Consider the following 18,821-nt stretch of genomic DNA (forward strand, 5'->3'; position numbering starts at 1 on the left):
TACTTTATTAGAAGTTTGCAGGAAAAAAAAGCATGGGAAAGTACAGTTCAATACAAGGTCAGCTAATAGGAATTTAAAAAACCCAAGAAAGCCATTGGCTTGTGTCCATCGGGGTTCTTTGTTCTCAATTCATAGTGATATTAAATGACGTAAGTAGGCCTGTCACAATTATTACATAATCGCCTAAACCAGTGGTTCTCAAACTTTTTCATGTCAAGGACCCTCCAAAATGATATGTAATTGGCTGCGGCCAATTTTCATTCATATTCATAACAGAAACGCAATTAAATCGCTAATCGCAATTATTAGAGATACAATTAATCGTCACGTAAAATGTTATAATCGTGACAGCCCTAGAAGTTAGTAAGTAAACTTTGTTTATAAAGCGCCTTTCATAACATCGTTACAAGGTGCTGCTGTGCAATGAGCAAACGAGTCACACCAAAGGGAAATAAAAACAATAAAGAAAACAAAGACAAAGTAACATATTGAACAATATAGAACATAAAACCGACACAGAAGGCAAAACTATATAAAACATCATAAAACTAAGTGCTTATGGAAACAAATGTTCTTATGAAAGAATTCCAGAAACAGTCAATTGACTTTGTTTGTTAAAACCAAGGGGCTAGCATCCGGCTTGTAAATTGAGGCTATATAGGAAGTGTGACAGTTCAGAATGGCCTATAGTCTCGGCGAGACTAGCAGGGGTGAAACAGCGGTGAAACAGCGGTGAAACAGCGGTGAAACAGCGAGACTGTCTTGCTATTTCACCGCTGTTTCACCCCTGCTGGTTGCAGAAGCAATTAGGCTCTATTCACACACACACACACACATACACACCGTGCAAACATAGAGGAAACGGAAACAGACACACACACACAGGACTTATGATTCCAGCGGGACCACAAACAAACTTAAAAAAAAAAAAAAAAAAAAAAACGATGTCTCGACAAGTACTGTAATTATGACAGCCGATCGGAGGCCTACAACAATTAGCTAACTAACATAAGCATACTTCTGTATTTGAGCAGACAGCAGCGTGGGCTTTCAAGATCCCATTACTGCTACCGCTAGAAGCCAAGGAATGCATTAACACAGAACATTCCAAAAACAATATTACGACAAAATGGATTCTGTGAACGAGCAAAGTGGATTCTCTCTCACTTATGAATGCATTCATGCGTGGTCCTTGAGACGGGCTGTGCCATGGGGGAGGGGGGGGGGGGGAGGGGGGGGGGGGAGATGAAACACATAATTGATGCTTCTGCTATCTGAACATGTGCATATTATGTGTGCTACCGTCCATGTGTTTTCATTTGTGTGTGTGAGTGAGAGTGAGAGTGAGAGTGAGAGTGTGTGTGTGTGTGTGTGTGTGTGTGTGTGTGTGTGTGTGTGTGTGTGTGTGTGTGTGTGTGTTGTTTTCAAGGTTAGGTTTAATGGTTGGGGTTAGAGTTGTGTCAAATGTAGACATACATTACGTAGGTGTTGCGCTCTGAAAACAGCCGGTCTACAAGCTCACAATAGTCCACAGCACGACTCGTTGTTAGCTTGCAGATCGTCTGCTGATGTTCTCACAATTATAGTAATCTGTGTGTGTGTGTGTGTGTGCGTGTGCGTGTGCGTGTGCGTGTGTGTGTGTGTGTGTGTGTGTGGCAGACATACCTCTGCCTGGATGATGTTCCAAGCGTTTCGTAAGCCCACATTGTTGTCTGTGTTGTAGAGAGCCAGTCCGTCCTTGAGGTCCTGCTTGGCGTGTTCACTCACCTGAGGGTTTCAAAGCAAAACATCCAGAGAGACCTTGGTTAGAAGATTGAGCTGTGTACTGTACTGTACATCAACAACCAAGGTAGTACAGTTCTCAACCTGCCTGAAAATGAACAGGGCCCGGCCCGAACAACAATCATAATGTTAGGCTTGAAAAAAAAACAAAAAAAGAAAAAGAGGGGGAAAAAAGAAATTATAGCCTAATTAAAAAAAGATATACATATAAATATAATTTAGAAAAAAAGGACGCTCTGCTTCTAAATTCCGCCGATTTTCGCCGTTTTTTTTTTCTCACGCTGTTAGATAAAGCCCCCAAGGTTGGTGCCCTGTGCTGCTGCGCTGATTTTATCCGCCAGATTGGGACGTTCACGGCATATTTTGAACCATTACGGTGCGTTCATCATCGGTGACGAGTGCCTCTAACAGCCGCTGCTGGCTGCGTGCACGCAGCGAGGCAATGCGAGGCGATGCGAGGCGACGCGAGTCATATCTCTACCCCTGTGCCTAATGGCTGTACATGGGGCCGACGGGTGCTTTAGAGTGATTGTGTGAGTGTGGCTTCAGGAAGTAAATTCCTAGCCTCGATCTCCAGGCTTTTATTTTTTAGTTTTGCTAAAAAATAAAAGCTTGGAAATTCCTGTCCCAGCTGTTGGTGCGCAAAAGCGCCTCGCGTCGCCTGATGTGGTGCGCATTTTTTATTTTGGGTGCGCATGCGCACCTGCGCACCAGTTATGTGCACCCCTGGTCTTGAGCCCCACTTTCCTCAAGACCTCAGGTACTACAGTATGTGTAAATATGTAGATCATTTGTTTCTTTGATTGATCTCTCTTCCCGCTTGACCCCAGCCCCCCCCCCCCCCTATTCTTCGCTCTCTTTTTTTATGGAAATAACTAAAACGATAGAACTTGCGCCAAAACTAATTTCACCCACTTTTTTTTACTTCTGTAAACCTGTGATGTGACAATAACACTGATTCTGATTCTGAAAGCGCTTCTGATGCGCCATCCATATTGCATACCAATACGGTTGACACAAATACGTGGTGTCAGAAGTGCGATCTGGCACCCGCTTCCGATGACTCAGCGGCATCCATCCATATTGCATGCATACCAATAGGGTTGATGATACAAACATCAACGTGGGTCAAAGACAAAAGCATCCGTCTAGATCAATGGATGTTTATTCCCTTTTCTGATTCGCTTGCCAACCGCGCATCTCTGGTGACTTTATAGTGTGGCGGCTGAGGCGGTGACAGAACGTTAGCATAGCGTTAGCATGCGCATAGCGTCACTTCACACAGGGACATGGCAGCTTTAAAATCCTCCCCTGAGCGAAGCCATCTCTCATTTTCCTCTTGATTGAACCTCAACACTCCCCTGAGGGCCGGTTGCCATGTCTGATCATGGTGATTAATATTTGATCACATGTGTTAACCCATTTAATCCGGGAACGCATGACTTGTGCGTCATTTTAAGATCTGAGCTATAAACATTATTTTATACTTTGGGCTATTCAAAAATAGCAGATATATAAGCTCATGGCGCGGCACCGAGTGCCGCGCCATGAGCTTATATATCTGCTATTTTTGAAAAATATCCAACGTTTGTGCAAATTTTTGAATACATACTGTATATATATTTTTAAACAACATTTTTAACTCACATCTCTGCTTCTGGAGGTCCCTGGAACAAAATATTTTACAAATGTTCGCTTTAGAAAATATATATTCAAAGAATTGCACACATTTTCAAGATTTTTCAAAAAATAGCAGCTCTACAAGTATATCTGCACATTTTTAATAGCCAAATAAATCTTAAAATTGACACAGACGCGTTCCCGGATTGGATGGGTTAATGAGATATACAATTGGTTCTTCTATCACGTCCTCGGTGGCCACGGGGGGGTTCTGAGAGGCTGCCAGGACAGATTGAAGGGTGTTTTATAAGATGGGATAATAAGGCTGTGAAGAAACATGACAGTGGCTGTCACAACGATGGCGTGCGGCCCGTATGATGCCTCAAGATGTCTCTGAAGTAATATATAGGAAGAGAAATGAACATGTGTGGCGTTTGTATTGAATCTTATAAGGCATTAGTGTTCTGTCAGGGGACACGTACTATTTCTATGCGCCATAAGATGCGCGTGTGTGACGTGCATGTGTGTGTGTGTGTGTGTGTGTGTGTGTGTGTGTGTGTGTGTGTGTGTGTGTGTGTGTGTGTGTGTGTGTGTGTGTACTTGTATTACTATACTTGTAAGGGCCAAACGTCCTCACAAGTGTATATAATTTAATATTATTTTAGTAAAATTAAAATAGCCGATGTACAAGCTCACACTGTGTCGCAGCTTGTGCAGATCTGATATTTTCGGCTTTAGGGTTATAGCGTTAAAAACGTTAATGTCCTCACAAATATAGTAATACAAATGCGCTTGAGCGGCCGTGCGTGCATGTGTGTGTGTGTGTGTGTGCGTGTGCGATTGCGTGTGTGTGTGTGTGTGCGTGCGTGTGCGATTGCGTGCATGTGTGTGTGTGTGTGTGTGTGCGCGTGTGTGTGTATGTGTGTGTGTGCGCGTGTGTGTGTGTGTGTGTGTGTGTGTGTGTGTGTGTGTGTGTGTGTGTGTGTGTGTGTGTGTGTGTGTGTGTGTGTGTGTGTGTGTGTGTGTGTGTGTGTGTGTGTGTGTGTGTGTGTGTGTGTGCGCGTGCGCGTGTATGTGTGGCAGCAGCTGACAACTGCAGCTATTCAGCTATTCTCCCATTTCTCATCTTCATTCATGGAGGACAGGACTGGTGTTCAGCCAACCATTGTTTATAGCTTGTTACGCAGTGAGCCACAAACACTGTAGTTAAGAGTCAAAAAAAAGAAAAGGCGATGAGAATGAGGAAATACAATAGGTAATGACTGCTGTCGCACAGGTACTATACAAGATTGAATGTATAATTGATCATTGAATAGTTTGACTTGACTTGATTTAACAAAGTGCCTGAAATTTTCTGTATACACACGATGGAAACACACATGAAAGAAACACTCGACACTTAATTGATTAAACCCTAATTAAAACGGCTCAGCAATTTATTGATGGTGGAAAAAACAACTAATTTAGAAATACCGGCTTAGCAGTTCAGGCGCATACCACATACGCTCTAATGCAGCCTGACAGCCAGTGGCGTAAAGTAACTAAGTACATGTACTCAAGTACTGTACTTAAGTACAATTTTGAGGTACTTTTACTTTACTGGAGTATTTCTCATTTTTTCTACATCTACACTACATCTCAGAGGCAAATATTGTACTTTTACTCCGCTACAATTATTTGAAAACGTTACATATTATTTGTATACATTCCAACAAACATGTGTCTGTGTGTATGTCCTGGGCTTCCCTGATTGGCCAACGCAACCCCCCGGCCTCACGGATTGGCCAAGCTTTGCGTCACGTTTGTGCCGCACACCAATTGTACCAATGGGTAGCAACATTTTAACCACTTAAACTCCATATGGTTGAGCGACGCCCGGCTCAGGGCTCTATGCTAATGTCTTTTCTGTTGTCTGTTATAGTGGGGAAAGCTTTTGCGGGAAAATAGCCGATCGACAAGCTCACAACGCGTTGCAGCGAGGCGCGTTGTGAGCTTGTCGATCTGCTATTTTCCTGCGAAAGCAGACAGACGAAAACACAATGCACCCCCGGCCACAGCAAATCTGTTTTGCAAATCTGTGTTTGTGTGTGAGGCAAGCGAGCTCTAAAGCTTGGCAAAACAACTATTTGATGAATTAAATATTTATTAAGACAAGTTGATTTGTTTTTGTTTGTCTACAGAGTAATTAAAGTTTCCCAAAGAATAAAGAACTTCAGGAATCATTAATCATGCATGACCCATTAAAAAGTACTATATTGTCCCTGTCGAGCAGAAACCTTTTATCTCCATATTTCATCCTTTTTTGTTTTTCCTTAGATTAATGGCCTAATTCATCAAACAAGAGTGTCGCACAAAAGTAGTGAAAATAGCCAATCTACAAGCTCACCTGACGCATCACGACAAAACACATCGTGTTTTGAACATAGAAGGTTTCCACCCAACAGCAATGATCGATATACATTTTTATATATGTATATACACCATGTGTTTTACTTTTAAACATCACATCTAATAAATAAAGTCCAATCTAATCTATTTTTTTTATTGCCCATAATATAGCATACACAAATGGAATGAACTAAAAATCACAGAAGAAAAAGAAAGAAAACAAGAGGTAAAACTGATTCAGAACTAGATAAAACAATATAGCAAAGTCTGCAAATACTCTAGTTAGCCTGCAGACAAAAAAATGTTATGTATGTATGAGCGTATGTAAAGTCTTACTTTACTGTTAAAATAAGCTTTTGCTTTGATGTAATGAACATCATGTGGAAGACAATATTCCATAATGTGACCGTCCTATAAAATACAGCCCTCTTCATAATAAAAGACCATTTTGGAATAAATAATGTCTAACAATAAAATGTTCTTAGACTGGAGTCGCAGAGATTTAAAAACAAATATAAAATGGTTAATACTGAGCCACAGGTAGATAAACAGGTGTTTTGACCTGTTTATTTTTTAAACCAAATATTTTTCTAGTTAGAGTCAAATGTGGGGGGGAGCACATTTCAGCTTTAAGTGTTTGAACTGAATTTGAATGTTTTATTAACACATTTTGCTGGGGACCCACTGGAACGCAACAGTTAGTATTCAGGGAGTATCCATTGAGTACTAATGCTCTTATAAGGCACAAAGAACCAACAACATTTATTTCTGCCTGGGAGCAACAGTACAACCTGTCATCTGCAAGAAAATGAACTTTGATTCATTGACTTATGATAACATACTGTGTGTGTGTGTGTGTGTGTGTGTGTGTGTGTGTGTGTGTGTGTGTGTGTGTGTGTGTGTGTTCTGATAACATTCCTGTTATCAGAAGAAAGTAAATCAAAGTCCATTTCCTTCTACAGTCGTCTCAGCCATTTTCTCAGACTGAGATTCACTCGTCAGTCAGCAGAGACTGCGTCTGCGACACGACAAAAATAACCAAAAGGCATTTATCACTCAATAAATGAATAGACGGACAAATCATTGTAACAACCTGGCAGACCAACAGACTGTTATCTGATACAATCTCCAAAGAGGTAAGAACACGAAGATTATAAAAAAGTGCTAAAATTATTACTGTTACTATGAATACTACAACCGCTAGTACAAACATTACTACTACTACTACTACTACTAGTAGTACTATAACTACTAATACTATTGAAACTCATAATGTTATTGTTGTTGTTTTGTCTTCTAGTATTCCTCTGGTGTAAAAGCCTCAGAGAACATTCCAGATCAGGTGTGTGACCGGCAGACAACATGGCTTCACGTTTGACTGTTCAGGAAGAGCAGCTGACCTGTCCCGTGTGTCATGACATCTATAAACATCCCGTTGTGCTGTCCTGTGGCCACAGCTTCTGCAAAGACTGTCTGCAGGAATGGTGGAAGGAAAGACCAATGAAAGAATGTCCTGTTTGTCAGAGAAGATCCTCCAAGGACCATCCTCTCACAAACTTTGTGCTGCAGAACCTGTGTGAGAACCTCTTGGAGGAGAAAGGCGGGAGCTCCTCGTCGGTGGGCTCTGAGGTCCTCTGCACCGCACATGGTGAGAAGCTTAAGCTCTTCTGCCTGGACGACCAACAGCCGGTGTGTGTCGTGTGTCGTGATTCAGAGAAACACGCCGGACACAAGTTTTTACCCATAGACGAAGCGTCTGGACGTTGCAAACAGAAGGTCCAGGAATCCCTGAAGCCTTTAAAGGAGAAACTGAAGGTCTTTGATAAAGTTAAAAGAGATTACGACAAAACAGAAAATCACATCAAGGTTCAGGCCAGGAACACAGAGACACAGATTAAGGAACAGTTTCAGAATTTTCGTCGGTTCCTACAGGAGGAAGAGAAGGCCAGGATCGCCACTCTGCGGGAGGAAGAGGTTCAGAAGAGTCAGGAGATGAAGGGGAGGATTGAGGGTATCTGCAGAGGAATGGAAACCCTCTCCAATGCAATCCAAGCTGCTGAGGACCAGCTGAGAGCCGACAACCACGTCTCATTCCTGCGGAACTACAAGACCACGATGGAGGGAGTCCGGCTCACCCTGCAGGACCCACCGCCGGTCTCAGGAGCGCTGATAGACGAGGCCAAACACCTGAAGAAACTGACCTTCAGAGTCTGGGACAAGATGAAGGACATTGTCTCCTACACTCCTGTCATCCTGGACCCCAACACTGCTCATCCAAACCTCAAGCTGTCTGGTGATCTGACCAGTGTGAGATGTGGAGAGGACCAACAGCTTCCTGACAACCCAGAGAGGTTTGACTTGAATGCCCATGTCCTGGGTTCTGAGGGCTTTAACTCAGGGTCTCACAGCTGGGATGTTGAGGTTGGAGACAATAAAGACTGGGCAGTAGGTGTGTGTGTGGAGTCTTACCAGAGGAAGGGAAACACAGGGAGTGGACACTGGTCAATACGGTTCTATGAGGGTAAATACAGAGCAGTCTCCTCATCAGGGGTTGAGAGTACTGTTCTCTCAGTGAATCAGAAATTCCGAAGGATCAGACTTCAGCTGAACTGGGACAGAGGACAGCTGTCCTTCTCTGATCCTGATTCTTACAAACACCTACGCACCTTCACACACACTTTCACTGAGAGACTCTTTCCATTCATTAATAGTGGTGATTATGGTGGTCCGTCACTGAAGATGTTACCAAGATCTGTGTCACTGTGGAAAACCACTGTTAGAACGTCTGGCGTCCAATAAAAAACCTACAGAATGTATTGATCTGGTATTGATTAAGGGCTGATATTTTAGGTAATTAATTCTTATTTTAAATCAGTTGCAGTGATTATTAATTAATGTATCATTCAGTTTCGAATGACTTTGGTATGACAGACAAGACAGAGAGACAGACAGACAGACAGACAGACAGACAGACAGACAGACAGACAGACAGACAGACAGACAGACCATGCTCTACGATAGTTAAACAGACAGATGCAATTATTCCTGATAACATACTTTTATTTTGTAGTGTATAATTATAAACGATCAGTTTGTAATTCTATTGGTATAACGGTGACATATTTGATATGATTATTACAGATAACATGATTTATATTGTAATGTTTGTCATTTATGGAGCAGGTTTGAATTCTATAGTTTCTATGTGACAGTGATGATGTCTGTTGATGTATTTGATCTTATTAAAGATGATGAAGATGATGAGAGTAAAGTGAGTCAGACGTGTGTTTGTAACAGTCAGCATTCAGCAGTTCATACACTAGAAGATCTATTAAAAGTAAAAGTACTCAATCAACCCCAGTAGTGTAAATACTGCTGGTCAAATATTACATATTGGGGGGGGGGGGGGGGGGGGGGGGGGCTGTAGGCCACTGTGGCTATAGGCCACAACAGCTGTTTATTCTATGGGAGTATTGGAGTTAAGCTCAATCGAAGCTTAATATATAGGCTGCTATACTATACCAATCTATGATCCTAGCAGTGGTGGAAAAGGTACTCACATTTTGTACTTAAGTAAAAGTATCAATACTGCAATGTAGAAATACTCTGTTACAAGTAAATGTCCAGAATTCAACATTTACTTGAGTAAAAGTTCAAAAGTATTGGTGTCAAAATGTACTTAAAGTATTGGTGTCAAAATGTACTTAAAGTACCAAAAGTAGAAAGTAGGCCTAGTCATGATGCAGAATGTTCCATTTCACAAGTTTTCAAATGGATATAAATATTTTTAAAATAGCAGATCTACAAGCTCACAATTCGTCGCATCGCGACACATTGTGAGCTTGTAGATCGGCTCTTTTCAAACGGCCAAAATGTATATAGGGCTGAAGTGGTTAATGTGTGTTTTGTCATAATAATCTAAATCTACAAAGTAACCAGTGACTAAAGTTTTCAAATAATTGTAGTGGAGTAAAAGTACAATATTTGCCTCGGAGATGTAGTGGATTATAGATTATATTATAATTGGACTTTGGTAGAGGTAAAGTTATCAGACCAAATCTTGCCACTGGTGGAATATTTTTTTGTAACTTAGATTAATGGCCTACTTCAACATACAAAGGTGTCGCACACAAATAGTGAAAATAGCCGATCTACAAGCTCACGACGCATCGCAACAAAACGCATCATCTTTTGAACATCATCATCATGTTTATTATTTGTTTATTTACAAGGATCCCCATTAGCTACCGTCTAAATGCCCGCTAGTCTTCCTGGGGCCCAAGACACTAATATACGTTACATACAGTAACAACAGAATACGCAAAAGTCTGTCCAAGAGCAAGGACCACGATGGAAATAAGTCGCTGGATTTATTGTTTTATCCTTGACATTTCTGCGAGAAATATGTATATACACCATGTGTTTTACTTTTAAACATAATAAATAAAGTCCAATATAATCTAATAATAAATTAAAACGAAATGTATCCCATGATATAGCATACACAAATAGAATAAACTAAAAATCACAGAAGAAAAAGAAAGAAAACAAGAGGTAAAACTGATTCAGAACTAGATAAAACAATATAGCAAGGTCTGCGAATACTCTAGTTAGCCTGCAGGCAAAAAAGTGTATGTATGTATGAGCGTATGTATGTAAACTTTATTTTTTAAAATAAGCCTTTGCTTTCATGTAATGAACATCATATGGAAAACTATATTCCATAATGTGACCGTCCTATAAAATACAGCCCTCTTCATAATAAAATACCATTTTGGAACAAATCATGTCTAACAATAAAATCTTCTGAGACTGAGGTCGCAGAGATTTATAAACAAATATAAAATGGTTAATACTCAGCCACAGTTAACCAATAATTACACTATGATAGATAAACAGGTGTTTTGGCCTGTTTATTTTTTAAACCAAATATATTTCTAGTTAGAGTCAAATGTGGGGGGGAGCACATTTCAGCTTTAAGTGTTTGAACTGATTTGAATGTTTTATTAACGCATTTTGCTGGGGACCCACTGGAACGCCTTCAAGGACCCCTGGGGGTCCCTGAACGACATCTTCTAGAAGTGTATTTGAAACAGTTATTATTCAGGGAGTATCCATTGAGTACTAATGCTCTTATAAGGCACAAAGAACCAACAACATTTATTTCTGCCTGGGAGCAACAGTACAACCTGTCATCTGCAAGAAAATGAACTTTGATTCATTGACTTATGATAACATACTGTGTGTGTGTGTGTGTGTGTGTGTGTGTGTGTGTGTGTGTGTGTGTGTGTGTGTGTGTGTGTTTTCTGATAACACTCCTGTTATCAGAAGAAAGTAAATCAAAGTCCATTTCCTTCTACAGTCGTCTCAGCCATTTTCTCAGACTGAGATTCACTCGTCAGTCAGCAGAGACTGCGTCTGCGACACGACAAAAATAACCAAAAGGCATTTATCACTCAATAAATGAATAGACGGACAAATCATTGTAACAACCTGGCAGACCAACAGACTGTTATCTGATACAATCTCCAAAGAGGTAAGAACACGAATATTATAAAAAAAGTGCTAAAACTATTACTGTTACTATGAATACTACAACCGCTAGTACAAACATTACTACTACTACTACTACTAGTACTATGCCTAGATACTCATAATGTTATTGTTGTTGTTTTGTCTTCTAGTATTCCTCTGGTGTAACAGCCTCAGAGAACATTCCAGATCAGGTGTGTGACCGGCAGACAAAATGGCTTCACGTTTGACTGTTCAGGAAGAGCAGCTGACCTGTCCCGTGTGTCATGACATCTATAAACATCCCGTTGTGTTGTCCTGTGGCCACAGCTTCTGCAAAGACTGTCTGCAGGAATGGTGGAAGGAAAGACCAATGAAAGAATGTCCTGTTTGTCAGAGAAGATCCTCCAAGGACCATCCTCTCACAAACTTTGTGCTGCAGAACCTGTGTGAGAACCTCTTGGAGGAGAAAGGCGGGAGCTCCTCGTCGGTGAGCTCTGAGGTCCTCTGCACCGCACACGGTGAGAAGCTCAAGCTCTTCTGTCTCGACGACCAACAGCTGTCGTGTCTCGTGTGTCGTGATTCAGAGAAACACGCCGGACACAAGTTCTTACCCATGGACGAAGCGTCTGGACGTTGCAAACAGAAGGTCCAGGAATCCCTGAAGCCTTTAAAGGAGAAACTGAAGGTCTTTGATAAAGTTAAAAGCGATTACGACAAAACAGAAAATCACATCAAGGTTCAGGCCAGGAACACAGAGACACAGATTAAGGAACAGTTTCAGAATTTTCGTCGGTTCCTACAGGAGGAAGAGGAGGCCAGGATCGCCGCTCTGCGGGAAGAAGAGGCTCAGAAGAGTCAGGAGATGAAGGAGAGGATTGAGGGTCTGAGCAGAGAAATGGAAACCCTCTCCAATGCAATCCAAGCTGCTGAGGACCAGCTGAGAGCCGATGACCACGTCTCATTCCTGCGGAACTACAAGAGCACGATGGAGGGAGTCCAGCTCACCCTGCAGGACCCACCGCCGGTCTCAGGAGCGCTGATAGACGAGGCCAAACACCTGAAGAACCTGACCTTCAGAGTCTGGGACAAGATGAAGGACATTGTCTCCTACACTCCTGTCATCCTGGACTCCAACACTGCTCATCCATATCTCATGTTGTCTAATGATCTGACCAGTGTGAGATGTGTACAAGAGAAGCAGCGGTTTCCAGACAACCCAGAGAGGTTTGACTTGTGTGCCAATGTCCTGGGTTCTGAGGGCTTTAACTCAGGGTCTCACAGCTGGGATGTTGAGGTTGGAGACAATAAAAACTGGTCAGTAGGTGTGTGTGTGGAGTCTTGCCAGAGGAAGGGAAACACAGGGCGTGGATACTGGTTAATACGGTTCATTGTGGGTAAATACATAGCCTTCTCCTCATCAGGGGTTACTGATCTCTCAGTGAATCAGAAATTCCGCAGGATCAGAGTTCAGCTGGACTGGGACAGAGGACGGCTGTCCTTCTCTGATCCTGATTCTAACACACACCTACACACCTTCACACACACTTTCACTGAGAGACTCTTTCCCTACATTTCTAGTGGTGATTGGGATGATCGGTCTCTGAAGATGTTACCAGGGAAGATCTGTGTCACTGTGAAAAATCACAGTTAGAACGTCTGGCGTTCAATAAAAAAACAACAGAATATATTGATCTGGTATTGATTAAGGGCTGATATTTTATGGCAGGTCATTGATTCTTATTTTAAATCAGTTGCAGTGATTATTTAAGTAATGTATCATTCAGTTTCGTATGACTTTGGTATTATAGACAGACAGACAGACAGACAGACAGATCATGCTTTACGAGAGTTAAACAGACAAGATACAATTATTCCTGATGACATACTTTTATTGTGTAGTCAAGTGTATAAATATAAACGATCAGTTTGTAATTATATTGGTATAATGGTGACATGTTTGATAAGATTTTTACTGATAACATGTTTTATATTGTAGTGTGGATCAGGTTTTAATTCTATAGTTTCTATGTGACTAATGTCTGTTGATGTATTTGATCTTATTAAAGATGATGAGAGAATATATAGGCTATACTCTTACCTATCTATGATCCTAGCAGTGGTGGAAAAAGTACTCACATTTTGTACTTAAGTAAAAGTATCAATACTGCAATGTAGAAATACTCTGTTCAAAGTAAATGTCCAGAATTCAACATTTACCTGAGTGAAAGTACTCATGATGCAGAAAGTCCCATTTCACAAGTTTTTTAAATGTATAAAAATCTTTAGAAAATAGCAGATCTACAAGCTCACAATGTGTCGCATCGCGACACATTGTGAGCTTGTAGATCGGCTATTTTCAAACGGCCAAAATGTATATAGGGCTGAAGTGGTTAATGTGTGTTTTGTAATAATAATCTAAATCTACAAAGTAACTAAATAAATAATTGTAGTGGAGTAAAAGTACAATATTTGCCTCTGAGATGTATAGTGCAGGAGATAACCAAAACAATCGTTCAGTTTGTGATACAAGCATTATACATTTAAAAAAAATCGTTGAACCAATAAACAAAAAAAAATCCTCATATTTGCAAGAACAGAACCATCCAATGAATGGATAAGTAATAGAGTGGATGTTGAAGCACAGCCAGGGCACACTGGCAACACCACTGCTGTGAAACTCAGCATGGGGTTCAGTGCCAGCTAAATATACACTCCTCTTAATATTGCCTTATTTCCTGTAATTAATGTGCTGGTTGTGGTTATAGTTTAGTGGTAGTGTAGTTTAGTTTCCTAAATGCTATCTAACGTTAGCCCCACATCTACATAATCGATGGGTTAAATTTGTAGTCCTACACTAGCCATGTCGAGGACCAAACACAGGTGTTCAGCTCTATATCAGATACATTGAAACATCCGTGTTGGTCCTAAACATGGCCATTTAGGACTACAAATGAAACCCATAGTTTACATATTTAGATGTTGTTAGATAGCCGCACCTGAATGGACAGGATGTGCCAGCGCGGGAGAGCCGAGCCAAGGGTAACGGGGCTTTATATGATTTTCATTTAGTTACCCAGATGGTGTACAGATCGCACAGGAATTAAATGGCATTGGATGAACGATCGGGCTAGGTGTAGGGCAATTCTCTGTTCCGAACCTAGTTGTATCCCATACAAGAATGTGTTTCCCTAGTAGTAAATGGTGGTAAAAGGATTATCCCTCGGCCTTAAAGTTTACTGCAATCATTACTTTTTTAGTTGAGAAAATGTCAAAGAAATTTCAACTTGTGAATTTTGATGGTCAAGGACCATCAACATCTTGCACAGCCAAGACGGACTGGAAGCTCTGTATCATTTGCCAAGAACACACAACAGAGGCATTGAGATGTCCTTTGCAGAATCCGCGAGCAGACAAGGAGAGTGGATACACTTCACTTGCAGAACATTTAAGACAGTTTAGTGAACTTGGCCAGCTCCCTTCAACATTTCAAATTGGAAGACTGGATGAGGGTCATGGTATAGAAGCAAAGCGTGGGACTGGGATCCAGAGACGTGTGGTAGGTGATGCAGCCATTCCCAGGAACTGGCAAAACTTTCTTAGAGTTGACAGCAATAAGACTGAGTTGTTTGCCTTTCTCTCAAATGCTTTGCTCGGATCGTTACTGCAGGAGGACAAGCAGCTTGTCATCACTAGTGACATAGAAGTCCTTAGCAAGCCACCACTCCCAGATAGGTCTTCAATATCTCCTTGTACGCATGAGGAAGCCGATAGTCGCATGTTATTACACGTAGCCCATGCAGCAAGAAATGGCCATCATAAAATCATGATTCAAACAGTTGATACTGATGTTGTGGTGCTAGCTGTGGCAGTGGCTCAGACTCTACAACCAGAAAATGAGCTTTGGTTGGCTTTCGGAACTGGAAAGAGTTTCCGATACTTAGCAGCCCATGAAATTGCAGCAGGGCTGGGGCCTGAGAAAGCACGTGCACTCCCATTGTTCCATGCATTGACGGGTTGTGATACTGTGTCAAGCTTTGTTGGCCACGGGAAAAAGACTGCATGGGCTGTATGGGCTGTGCTTCCTGAGCTTACACATGCTCTGTTGAAAGTTTCCTCAGCCCCAACTGAGATACCTCAAGAGGTAATGGCCACAATTGAGAGGTTTGTTATTCTTCTCTATGACCGAACCAGCACATGTACAGAAATAAATAAGGCAAGGAGGAAGTTGTTTGCAAAGAAGCACAACCCAGAATCAATCCTACCGACCAAGGCTGCCCTGGAAGAATATGTCAAAAGAGCTGTACTCCAAGGAAGCCACGTGTGGGGTCAGGTGCTGGTGTCAACACCAGAACTACCTTCACCGTGCAAATGGGGTTGGTCAAAGACATCAGAGGGAGACTATGAGCCCTTCTGGACATGCCTACCAGATGCAGGCAAGTCAAGTCTCTTGTCAATGTAAGAAGGGTTGTGTTGGGAAGTGCAAGTGCAAAAAAGCTCAGTTAGAGTGCACTGCCCTCTGTTTCTGTGAAGGCGAGTGTGAATAGTCTTCCTTGTGAATGGTTAGACCCAAGGTTTGGCCTCACTTATTGTAAGATATAACAAATCAGCTTAGAAATTCTACAGTTATTCAAATTCTGCAGAAAAAATGTATAATTTGACACAGAGATCATCCATATCTAACCAGGCTGGAAAAAATGGCGGCCATTTTGAATTGTTGATGAATTATCCCAAAAATACATTACCAAGCACATGTGGTCAATTAATTCAACACATTTTGTCTACAGTGTCATATTATATCCATCACTCATTAGAAAACAGTTGTTTCTGGCGTCCATTTTGAAAAATGGCTGCCATGGGCGCCATGTTGAAAATTCTCGATGGCTCCATCTCCAATTATTTTTGTAATGCCTTTGGCTATATGTGTACCAAATTTCATGCTTGTATCACAAACTGAACGATTCTTATACATTTTATAGCTAAACAGCTAGAGTAGTGGATTATAGATTATATTATAATTTAACTTTGGTAGAGGTAAAGTTATCAGACCAAATCTTGCCACTGGCGGAACATCTTTTTTAACTTACTTAAAAGTAGCAATACTACAATATAGAAATACTCTATAGAAGTTGTAGAAGGCCTGTATTGAACATTTTACTTGAGTAAAAGTACAAAAGTATTGGCATCAAAATATACGATTATAAAGTACCAAGGTAAAATGACCTACATTTTTAAAAATCTATAAAACTTTTTTTGAAATTAGCTGATTTACAAGCTAGCCGAGGTTGATGTATGTCTTGTAATAATAATCTAAATCTGCAAAATAACTAGTAACTAAAGTTTTCAAATAATTGAAGTGGAGTAAACGTACAATATTTGACTCTGAGATGTAGTGCAAAACATGCAAATATTCAAGTAAAATAAAAGTACCTCAACATTGTACTTAAGTACAATACTTGAGTTCATGTACTTAGTTACTTTCCACCAATGTGTGTATGGGTACATGTGTGCAGTGAATGAAGATGAACAATTGATTGATTGATGAATCAATCAATCTCTGCCTCCTCTGACTTCTCTCTCTCTCTCTCTCACACTGTGTCACAATAGAGTGACAGACACAGTGACACCGCTCCCCCTCATTACTGACTATTCTAATTATTCACACGGTTAAGCCTCATTTATGTCACCCACCCAAAACAATGGCAGATCTGTGACACGTCATGAGCTTGTTGATCTGCTATTTTTTGGGTCAATGAAATCAAAAAGGTTCCAAAAACCACTGGTATAAATCAAGCCCTAAACAAACAGCCCCCCCGTTCCCCTCCCCGATCTCCGCAGCCTTCGCTAAAGTCCCTACAAAGCACCATCGACCGCTTTGTGTATGGAAGCCTTTGTTATAGCCTGAAATGAAACCTAATGATCCAGATTTAACACTAACGAGAGGCGAGGCAAATGACTGCAGAAACAAGCGGCGGTTTGATCACGCTGAACCCCCCCCCCCCCCCCCACCCCCCCACACACACACACTTTCTGGAGTTAGCCTATTTTCCCCCTACTAAATAATAAAAACGACTAAGTTCTTGATTGAGGCCTGTGGCGCTGCTGGTGCAGGAGGCTGATAAATAACTGCAGCGAGCAAACTAACCTACTGCAGCTCTAACTCTACTCAGTGGTGGAAGAGGGAGAAGTAAAAGTAGGAATACCACAATGTAGAAATACGCTGTTTACAAGGGGTATTCAAGCATTTTTACCTGAGTAAAAGTACAAACATATTGGCAATATATGGTAGTTATTATTATTTTTTCCAAAAGTTTTCACAATTCGTGAAATCTTTCAAATATACATTATAAAATAGGACTTAAGTGGTTACCGTGATGTATGTTTTGTAATAATAATCTAAATCTACAAACTAACGAGTAACTAAAGTTTTCAAACAATTGTAGCAGAATAGAAAGTACAATATTAGCCTCTGAGATGTAGTGGAGTAGAAATATAAATAATTGAAATATCGAAAGTACCTCAAAATTGTAACTCAACTTCTGCCCTGCCAAGGTAAAGAGCAGTAACTACGTTTAACACATTGCCTGCCAGAGTTTTTTCAGAAAAGTCTGTAGCCTCTGCCAGGGTTTTGCCATGATTTTGGTACCTGTTCGCGTAGCCACAGATTTTTTTCCTCCAGTATGATTGATCCCCAGATGGTTTCTAATCACAGATGAGATTCAGGTGTGGTTTCACAAATGTCAACGAGGTCATTTTGACCTCGTTGACATGTTTGGTTGATGTTTCAATATAGCTCAAAAGCAGTAGTTTTAAACCAAAAAACAAAGTGAATTGTTTGTCCGTTTGAATTTTAACATTGAAGTGAATGGAGCAGCAAATCTTCGAACATTTTTAGCTCCTAATCTGTTCATAATTCGACAAGGGTCAAAATTATAAAAAAATGCAAAAAAAAATTTTTTTTTTCCTTTTTTCCAAAGACGTATATATACGTCTTTGGCGGACAACAGCTGATAATTAAAAGACGTATATATACGTCTTTGGCAGCTAATGTGTTAAGGGATTGTAGGGAACATTAAGCCTAAATTTAAAAAATATTTATATATATATATTTTGCATTTTCTCCCCTCTATCAGCCACTATATAAGGATGCTGGGGTGTTTTTCTGCATTGAAACACAGCCCTCTTTCTGAAATCCGTATTTTCCCTAATGTTTATGTGTTTTATGTTTATGTCCGGTGCGTAAATTAACGCACGCATGTGCGCGTCCGTGCGCGTCCGTGTCCGTATGAACGTTTTACTTTCGGTTTTAAAACGCTCTCAAACTTCGTTTTTGAGGCACAGAATTTACTTTTAAGATAGCGTGTGGATAGAATGTAGTTGTTTAACTTCATATATGTGGTCAATTTATCATGAAAGAGCCTATTTAAAAATAAAAATTCAGAGAACCAGCAGGGCAGGCATTTCCGCATATTGTATCCCAATAAAGCAACCTGTTTGGGGCACGGTCCCTTCAAAAGTAC

The 18,821-nt window shown here is 40.8% G+C and overlaps 3 protein-coding genes across 3 annotated transcripts in view; 2 read left to right on the forward strand and 1 right to left on the reverse strand.

Moving 5' to 3' along the window:
- Positions 1-18,821, reverse strand: part of LOC311046853 (tetraspanin-9-like) — a gene marked incomplete at its 5' end in the record, with an annotated part of 59,595 nt that overhangs the window by 13,713 nt on the left and 27,061 nt on the right. The window contains one exon of the mRNA XM_084059427.1: positions 1,666-1,767. Coding sequence (XP_083915553.1) covers positions 1,666-1,767 — 102 coding nt within the window. The remainder of the gene's footprint in view (positions 1-1,665; positions 1,768-18,821) is intronic.
- Positions 7,153-8,589, forward strand: LOC311047854 (zinc-binding protein A33-like; the record flags this gene model as incomplete). Its single annotated transcript, XM_084060803.1, has 1 exon — positions 7,153-8,589. The coding sequence occupies one exon, from the start codon at positions 7,153-7,155 to the stop codon at positions 8,587-8,589; it is 1,437 nt and encodes a 478-aa protein (XP_083916929.1).
- Positions 11,537-12,955, forward strand: LOC311047855 (zinc-binding protein A33-like; the record flags this gene model as incomplete). The annotated part of the gene is made up of 1 exon (XM_084060804.1): positions 11,537-12,955. One exon carries the CDS (start codon positions 11,537-11,539, stop codon positions 12,953-12,955), a length of 1,419 nt encoding a protein of 472 aa, XP_083916930.1.

This window comes from Gymnoscopelus microlampas, assembly GCF_963454915.1.
Source record: "Gymnoscopelus microlampas genome assembly, chromosome: 6".
NCBI lineage: Eukaryota > Metazoa > Chordata > Actinopteri > Myctophiformes > Myctophidae > Gymnoscopelus > Gymnoscopelus microlampas.